Genomic DNA, 10,081 nt, shown 5'->3' with positions numbered 1-10,081 from the left:
CTGATAATCCTTATATTTTTAATGCCAATCTTCAGAGATACTTCCAAAATTTCGAGTTTACAAATGAGCATTATCTTTTTGTAGGGGATATAAATATAAATTTATTATCATCCATGACAGATTATGTCGTAGAATATTGTAATATAATGAGTGAATCAGGTTTTACATCGACTATAAACGAACCCACAAGAATAACAAATAACTCAAAATCATGCATTGATCATATTTTTATTAAGTCAAAAAATAATAGTTTATTAGAATATATTCTCCCCATAGTTTTACAAAGTAATATCACAGATCACTGTACAACCATATTACAGATAATACTAAATAATCCTAAAATCACAATGCAACAAAAACTTAAATATACTCAAAATATAGATACTAATAAATTTTATTCATTGTTGGAAAACACTTCCTGGGAGGCTGTCTATGCCTCAGAAAATGTGGAAACTGCAACAAATGTATTTATTAAAATCATAACAGAATCACTTGAAAGCTGCACAGTCACTAAATTATTAAAAAGAAAATTTCATAAAAAAAATAACTGGATTACAAATTCAATAATAAAATCTGTAAGTAAAAAAAATAAAATGTTTCGTGTTTTGCAAAAAAATCCTAATAATTTAGAGTTATTACTAGAATATAAAAATTATAAAAACAAATTAACAAATATAATAAAAGCGGCAAAAAGAAATTATTACAATGATCTAATTAATAGAAATAAATTTGATTCAAAAAAATTGTGGAAAGTAGTTCAAAATATTACCGGATCTTATTCAAAACCAAAAGTTATAAGTAGTTTACAATCTGGTAATACCATTATAACAAATTCTAAAGATATGGCTGATGAATTTAATTTAACCTTTGCAAATATAGGAAAATCGTTAGCTCAAAAAATAAAACCAAAACTTAATCAAAATGTTACATTTACAAAAAAAAACTCTTTATCATCATTAGTGCTGCTACCTACAGATAACCAGGAACTAAAAAACGTAATATTACAATTAAAAGATAACAAATCACCTGGAAATGATAATTTAAGTTCAGAAATAATAAAATCTGTTGCCATGTTTTTAATTGAACCATTAGTTTACATTATAAATAACTGTATGACATCTAGTATTTGGCCTTCTGCATTTAAAGATTCTATCATTATTCCCATTTTCAAGAAGGGTGATAATACACAAGCATATAATTATAGACCGATTTCTCTAGTAACAAACTTTAACAAAATTTTTGAAAAAATTATTAAAAATAGAATAGTATCATTTTTAAATAGGAATAAACTCCTAGCTCAGGAACAGTATGGCTTTAAGGAAAACACATCGACGCAAGATGCAATCATTACACTTATAAACAAAGTTTCCCTAGCACTTGATAAGGGTTTGCCTTGCTTATGCACGTTCATTGATTTAACCAAAGCCTTTGATACTGTCAGCCATTCTCTACTTTTGCAGTCATTAGAAAATATAGGAGTCAGAGGAGAGTGCCTTAAACTAATGGAAAGTTATTTAAAAAATAGGAAACAATGCGTGAGAGTGGGTGATGTTTGCAGTGAGAAATTAACCGTTGAATATGGCGTACCGCAAGGTACTGTATTGGGGCCAATATTATTCTTAATATATATAAATGATCTATTCACTTTGCCAGTTAAAGGCTTTATTATAGGATTTGCGGATGATACAGCCGTTTTTCATTGGGCTGAAACATGGGATCAATTGAAGGAAGTTGCACAAAGAGATCTGTCATATATTAATGACTGGCTTAACTATAAACTGTTAACAATTAATCTGGAAAAAACTAGTTACTTACCTTTTACATGTAATAAATCAACAATTCCATCCTTTGATTGCTTGAATATAGAAATCAACAGAAACATTTTTACGATTCTTCCTGAAACAAAAGTCAAATATTTAGGTGTATTATTAGATTGTCATTTACGTTGGGATAATCATATAAATTATATTATAAAAAAACTTCAGTCAATAATACATACCTTTAAGTATCTCGGTAGTTTGTTATCCATGCAGTATTTGAAGACCATCTATTACTCCTTAGTGGAAAGCCATATAAATTATGCTATATTAGCCTGGGGCTCTGCTGTTAAGAGTCATATTGAACCTCTTCAAATACTGCAAAAAAGATTTCTAAAGATAATATTTAAGAAGGAACAAACTTACTCTACTAGCGAATTATTTAGTGAAGCCAAAATGCTCGATATAAGGCAACTATACTATTATAATTGTATCTCTAGATATCATTTAGTAGAGGACAAATGCGAATTAATCACACATCACTATGAAACAAGGAAAATAAATAAATACTTACCTCCTTTGATGCAAAAAAATATAGGTCAAAGATCCAATATGTATTTGGCTCCAAAATTATATAATACGATACCTGATTATTTAAAAATTCATAATGCGTCATTTTCTTCATTCAAGAAAAAACTTAAAATATATATATTGGAAACGCCTAGAGAAGTGTTGTATGAATATTTTCATTAGGTTCCAGCAGACTAGTGCACCTAGTTCGTTGATGTAGTTTGTGTATTTTTTTAGTGTACTGTATTTTTATGCAACTGTTGGTTTATATGTAATATATGTATGTTTATTGTGAATATGCACTGAAATTTCATTGTAAGTACTGTATTCCTTTCCTTTTATTGTGTTTATCTTGAAACAAGTGTTAAACACTTATCGAGTATATATTTATTCACTTTTTATGTATATGTATGTATATATGTGTATATATGTACATTATTGTATTGTTGATATTATTTGAATAAATATTATTATTATTATTATTATTATTATTATTGTAGTAACACTTTGTAGTAAACAATAAATAAACGAATGATATGTTAACAATGTATGCTTATTACAAAAACATTTATTATATTAGTTATAAAGTACATTAAGAAAATTAAAGTATACAATTCATATATAAAGTTAATAATTATATTACACTACAAATGCTATAATATACAAATTATATGTAAAATATAAAGTTAAATTAAAATTATTTCTCTAAGATTTAACTGCAAATTTCTTCATCATCGGTATCCTGATCATCTTCGGATTCAGTAACAAGTGGTTCATTTAATTGATATTTTTGACTACTTGTATGAGGTATGTACTCCAACAAATACCCTCTAACATACCTCCGGAAACCGGTCTCTATCATCTGTTCACAAAATTGATCCAGATTTAATAGACCCTGGGAATATTTTGTGCACAACTGCGAACCACTATTGTACATTTCAGACTCTTCTTTAAGCATCTTAACCTTTTCTTCATCAAAACAATACTCCAGATCATAATTAGTGGCGTGTAGTCGATCCCTACTCAGACAACTTAATTCACAACCCAGTCATTCAATGGCCGTGTCGATATCTGTGACTTCGACCCATTGTTGACTAGCGTATTGCATCCACATTTTGTTATATCTGCAATAATAAACTCTTTTATATAATGTGATGAAATATGTTATTGGTTAATTACCCATAATGACTGTTGCATTGGTTATTGTTATAAAAATTTATTTACCACATACTAGATATTTAAAACTAATATAATTATTCAAAAAGTTCGATTTTAATAAAGATTTACAGTTGCCATCTTTAGAAATTGGTTTGCTTTGACCTATATAACTCAAAGTATATTTTAAATGGTTAACGTTAAATTTGTTTATAGTATCATCCGATAAATATTCCACAGTCCTCTTGGGCAAATAGGATTTGAACTTTGAATCATCATTATCAATTAATGTGGCTAATACACACTTTCCAAATCTTGAATTCATCACAGACAATGTAAAAATTAAATAGGGTTTATTTATTTCTAATGAGGTAAACTGTCGTAGATTTACTTTTTCGAAATCATCGTTAATATTATTATTAATTTTATTTAAATCTTCACTTGATAACGCCATTTTCTCTTTAAACATATTTGTTTTATAATATCTACTTAGCAATAAACACAGTTACTGTTCTCACTTGAAAATATATGGTCACAAAACAACACAACAATTTACACTATTGTAGATGCTAACTTTAACCAAATATTAAACGAAATGTGAACTTTCTACTTGGATCTCCTCTATTATATCGAAAATCCCTTCCACTAACCATTCGATTACATTACGTCACAATGTCACCTTACCTATTATATGTACACTTCATACAAATCCACTTCCATAGAAATTACAGATGTCAAATGAAGGTTTCCAACGAATATGANAGCGACGACGACGAGGAAGACGTCTTCCAATCCAAGCCGCCACCAGCCTCCGTCAAGATGGCGAGGAAGAAAGTTAGTCGCCCTTCGAGTCGGACGGGTAAGAAAAGAGCGGACAAAGGGAAGGCGTCCGAGCTATATCAGTTGCTGCAGCAACCATTTGCGGGTCAGACGACATCCACAGCGACACCCCAAGCGGTCCCCCAGGCAGCGGTCCTCATTGCAACACCGGCCCCCGTGGAAGCACCGGCCCTCGTGGAAGCACCGGCCCTCGTGGAAGCACCGGCCCTCGTGGAGGCATCTGCCCCTGTGGAAGCACTGGTCCTCGTGGAAGCACCGATCCTCGTGGAAGCACGGGCTCTCGTGGAAGCACAGGCACCCGTTGCAGCACCGGCCCTCGCCGCAGCAGCCCACACAGAGGATGAAAACGATTGGTTTCAGTGTTCCCAACCCGGTGAGTCCGACATGGTAAGATTTTTCTCCGATACTGGGACAAACACAATCGGAGGGAGGATGCAACCGATCGTGAAATAAAGGACCTCGACGATCGCATCGCCGGCGAGAGGGAAAAACTGCGGGTGTAGCAAGACAAAATGCGGGTGTTGCAAGACAAAGTGCGGGTGAAGCTTGACAAAATAGGACAATGGGAAGTGAAAAGAGACAATAAAGTGCGACAGAAGAATGCAAGTGTATTAAAAAGGTTGACTGAGCGGATGAAAGTGAGACGAGCGAAAATTATTGTGAAACTAGAACTAAAGAAGCTATATTGAGATACCAAGAAATATAATGGGATTTTGTTTTAATCATAGAAAACAATCATCATCTCTACAACATACAAATAGTGATAAAATTTTGAGCAAGCGCGAAAAAACAGTTATTTCACGCAAGAACGTTAAACGGTCAACACCTAAGTTGTCTGCTAGCATCTTTTTTCAGTCAATTGGATTGAAACTAAAACCTCAGTATTTGTAATGATGACATCAGCTAGTGGAAAGTTGGATATATTTGACGAACCCCTATTCGACAATTCGCTTGTTAGTCTGCATGAACACACATACAAACCATATGGATCACCATATTACAGAAATTCGGATGAAATACGAATTCCCATCCATTTCCAAGATCTTATTCTTGATATTGCCGAAAGTTACATATATATAGAAGGTAAATTTACACCTAGCGAGGCCAACAAAGTCTGTTACCTATCTAACAATGCGCTGGCATTTCTTTTTGACGAGATTCGCTACGAAATGGGTGGAGAACAAGTAACTGTAATCCGAAAACCGGGTATAACAACTACGATGAAAACCATGGTGTCATGGGGGGCAACACATTTAAAAACGCTGCTATCTTATGGATGGGGGCTAACGCAAGAAGATCAGGATCTTTTGGATACCACCAGTCATGTTTTTAGTGGGAAATTACCTCTAAAATATCTCATGGGGTTTGCCGAAGATTATACTAGAGGGGTCCTCAATGCCAAACAAGAGCTTATACTGATAATTGCTCGATCTTTCAAGAACTGTTATTTGGGAGAGGTAGATGCCGACCTTGAAATTAACAAAATCGAGTGGAAGATAAGACACATCGTTCCCGAAGATAAACAAGTTGAAGCTGTTAAATCGCATTAACAAAGGCGGTCTTCATGCTACAGTGAAGATGGCGTTTCGTATGTGGGATCTATTTGAATTGCCTGCTCTACGAAAAACAAACACCGATATATGGGCTATAAAAACAACTAACAGTTTAGAGAGACCTCGATATATTATTATCGGTTTCCAAAGCACTGATAACTCTGATAACAGAAGCAAGGATGCTACTCAATTTATCCATGCTGGTATAAGTAATTTCCGACTATATTTAAATTCAGAAGTGTATCCATATGAACGCTGGAATTTAGATTATGAAAAGAAACTAGATTCTACAGCTTACTATGCTTATGAAAATTTCCAGCATAGCTTCTATGATAAAGATAATTATGAACCGATGATGGATATTGGAGAATTCCGAAAAAATCCACTCTTTGTCATCGATTGTTCACATCAACAAGACGCTATGAAATTATCTACTGTAGATATAAAGCTAGAGTTTGAAACACGAAAAAAGAATTTTCCAGAAAATACTCGAGTGTTTGCGTTAATACTTCACGATACATACTTAGCATACAATGCTCTAGATGGAACCGTTTCTAAAGGGTTTATGTAAGCCGAGAAATTCAACACATGTCGCAATTATATATTTTTCTATATGTTTGTCTTAGATTTAGCATTAGATTCTTTTGTATTATATAATATCTATTATTATTGTAGTAACACTTTGTAGTAAACAATAAATAAACGAATGATATCTTAACAATGTATGCTTATTACAAAAACATTTATTATATTAGTTATAAAGTACATTAAGAAAATTAAAGTATACAATTCATATATAAAGTTAATAATTATATTACACTACAAATGCTATAATATACAAATTATATGTAAAAATATAAAGTTAAATTAAAATTATTTCTGTAAACTTTAACTGCAAATTTCTTCGTCATCGGTATCCTGATCATCTTCGGATTCAGTAACAAGTGGTTCATTTAATTGATATTTTTGACTAATTGTATGAGGTATGTACTCCAACAAATACCCTCTAACATACCTCCGGAAACCGATCTCTATCATCTGTTCACAAAATTGATCCAGATTTAAAAGACCCTGGGAATATTTTGTGCACAACTGCGAACCACTATTGTACATTTTAGACTCTTCTTCAAGCATCTTAACCTTTTCTTCATCAAAACAATACTCCAGATCATAATTAGTGGCGTGTAGTCGATCCCTACTCACACAACTTAATTCACACCCCAATCTTTCAATGGCCGTGTTGATATCTGTGGCTTCGACCCATTGTTGACTAGCGTATTGCATCCACATTTTGTTATATCTGCAATAATAAACTCCTTTATATAATGTGATGAAATATGTTATTGGTTAATTACCCATAATGACTGTTGCATTGGTTATTATTATAAAAAATATATTTACTACATACTAGATATTTAAAACTAATATAATTATTCAAAAAGTTCGAATTTTAATAAAGATTTGCAGTTGCCATCTTTAGAAATTGGTTTGCTTTGACCTATATAACTTAAAGTATATTTTAAATGGTTAACGTTAAATTTGTTTATAGTATCATCCGATAAATATTCCACAGTCCTCTTGGGCAAAAAACATTTGAACTTTGAATCATCATCATCAATTAATGTGGCTAATACACACTTTCCAAATCTTGAATTCATCACAGACAATGTAAAAATTAAATAGGGTTTATTTATTTCTAATGAGGTAAACTGTCGTAGATTTACTTTTTCGAAATCACCGTTAATATTACTATTAATTTTATTTAAATCTTCACTTGATAACGCCATTTTCTCTTTAAAAATATTCGTTTTATAATATCTACTTAGCAATAAACACAGTTACTGTTCTCACTTGAAAATATATGGTCACAAAACAACACAACAATTTACACTATTGTAGATGCTAACTTTAACCAAATATTAAACGAAATGTGAACTTTCTACTTGGATCTCCTCTATTATATCGAAAATCCCTTCCACTAACCATTCGATTACATTACGTCACAATGTCACCTCACCTATTATATGTACACTTCATACAAATCCACTTCCATAGAAATTACAGAGGTCAAATGAAGGTTTCCAACGAATATGACTTTCAATGTCATATAGGACATCCTCAAACTTCAAGTAATGTCCAACTTCGCAGAGGTCATTCAAGGTCAACTAATATGAATTTCAACGCGTCACCGCAGGGGTCATTCAAGGTCGCGGAGGGGGTGAGGGGTGAGACGAGGGGGAGATTGAGAATCGGTTAAAATACCCTACTAACATCTATTTATTTAACTTGAAAATAAAAGTAAAACATCTTGACGCTTATTTAGTTGAAAAGGTGATGAACTGTTCTGCTGCCATATCGTGAAGTTGCAAGGCAAAATGCAGCACATTTACCAAAAGCAATGGATCTCCCTTATGTTAAAAAATGTCTAAATCCTGGGTGATTAAATATAATACAGTAGATAACTTAAACAATTATTCTGTGTAATAGATCGATAAAATTTGAGATATAACCATTTGAAATTGATTAATGCTTACGTAGTTTTTAGTAAAAATTCTCTAAAATTATTTTCCCAAATATTGCTTGTAAAAGAGGCGCAACAAATCATGAATTGCCAACTGTATTATTATAAAAAATCGAATACCGCTTCCCAAATTTTTTTAGATAATTGTACATATAATAACATTTTTTAACATCTTATGAACATCCAAATCCACAAATTAATTTTAATAGATACAGTTTTCAGGAAATGAAGACTTACAAAAATATTGAAAAAGCGATAATCAATAAAGGTACATCATTTTATGATGCGATTAACGAATGCTATGGATGGTATTATGTATTCAGCATGAAATATTCGTACAAGTGTTCTTCAACATTACAATTTGTTCGAAGATATATCATAAAAACTCATTCGGATCGAGGTACGAAAAGCGGCACAACATATTCTTAGAAAAAAGTTCACCCACAAAATATTTTTTTTTTACTAAAATTACTTGAAAAAAGTTAAATATATGTAATAAACAATGCTTTATAAAGTTAACACAATGAAATAAAAATTAAATAACAAGGAAATTCTTAAATATGTAGGATATGCAAAATCTTAAAGTTGGAAAAATTGCAGATAGTTGACGGTGTATTATTATTATTTTTTTTGTTATATGATCAACTGTTTATAATTTTTTTATCTATTGATAACTTTATTCAAAATTCTTTAGAAAAACAAACAAACAATATTCAGTTAGAAAATTTTCGATGATTCACAGAAAAATGACGGCCAAACGTGAACGATTCGTATACGCATCAATGGCCAATGGAGTGAAGTTCGGAATTCTTACGTGTCTAGACCTGTCAGCATTCTGATAGAAGGATTGTTGGTCTAGGTTATTATCAGTTATATTTTGACTGTGCTATGTTACATTTGTGTTATAAAGAAGTTGGGAAGTGATACTGTGAAAAAGGTGTAGACATGTCAAAATATCTTACACAAAGGGAACTAGAGCTTGCTCTGTTTGAAATAGTAAATGAATTGGAAAATGGTGAAGGTAAAATAAAATGATCTTTATAAATCCAAAAACTAATTTTTATTTTTTAGCTTATGTAGATATAGATGACGTGTATATACCACCAGAAGTAGACGAACTTACCGATGAAGAAATTTTTGACGGAGATAGTGAAAAAACCAATGAAAATGTAGATATTGCTGGGACATTTGAAATTCACACGGCCGATGATGATGATGCTGCCTACGATAACTCAGATGATGAACCTTTAGCAGAAAAGCGTAGAAAGCTGTTGTCAGTCAATGAATATCTGGATAGGAAGCCTGATTGGAATGAGGGAGAATATGTTTACGATCAAAGCAATGATTTTGAAAATAAAGAAAAAGAAAATATTATTAGACTAAAGAACGAGTTAGAAGGTAAAACACCACTAGATTTATTTTTTATGTTCTTCGACGACGAAATGATTACAGACATAATTCTATATACACAGAAATACGCTCGTGACAATAACAGGCATGACTTAATCATGCAATGATTGACAAAGACGATTTGCTGAAGTTTTTGGGAATTATGATTTTATCCGGATATCATACTCTACCGCAAGCTGATTTATATTGGTCTACAGAAGAAGACAAGGGTTTAAAAATTGTCAGAGACTGTATGACTCGAAATAAATTTAGAAATATAATGAGAAACATTCATT

At 31.9% G+C, this 10,081-nt stretch overlaps 1 protein-coding gene and 1 long non-coding RNA gene across 2 annotated transcripts; one reads left to right on the top strand and one right to left on the bottom strand.

Annotated features, from left to right (window-relative positions):
* Positions 1 to 1,213: 1,213 nt before the first annotated feature.
* Positions 1,214 to 2,623, bottom strand: LOC111691653. Its single transcript, XR_002763010.1, has 3 exons — positions 2,000 to 2,623; positions 1,816 to 1,896; positions 1,214 to 1,499 (listed from the first exon to the last, which is right to left on the bottom strand). It is a non-coding gene; the product is annotated as an uncharacterized LOC111691653 (long non-coding RNA).
* Positions 2,624 to 5,215: 2,592 nt separating this feature from the next.
* LOC108906560 lies at positions 5,216 to 5,872 on the top strand. Its single transcript, XM_018709860.1, has one exon. It carries the CDS (start codon positions 5,216 to 5,218, stop codon positions 5,870 to 5,872), a length of 657 nt encoding a protein of 218 aa, XP_018565376.1.
* The last annotated feature ends 4,209 nt before the right edge of the window (positions 5,873 to 10,081 follow it).

This window comes from Anoplophora glabripennis, unplaced genomic scaffold, assembly GCF_000390285.2.
Source record: "Anoplophora glabripennis isolate ALB-LARVAE unplaced genomic scaffold, Agla_2.0 scaffold371, whole genome shotgun sequence".
Classification (NCBI taxonomy): Eukaryota; Metazoa; Arthropoda; class Insecta; order Coleoptera; family Cerambycidae; genus Anoplophora; species Anoplophora glabripennis.
The sequence above is the reverse complement of the archived record's forward strand: the minus strand, read 5'-3'. Positions and strand labels throughout refer to the sequence as shown.

Bases quoted from the DNA above. Each gene is read 5' to 3' on its own strand.
- LOC108906560 (XM_018709860.1), top strand. From the start codon at position 5,216: ATGACATCAGCTAGTGGAAAGTTGGATATATTTGACGAACCCCTATTC.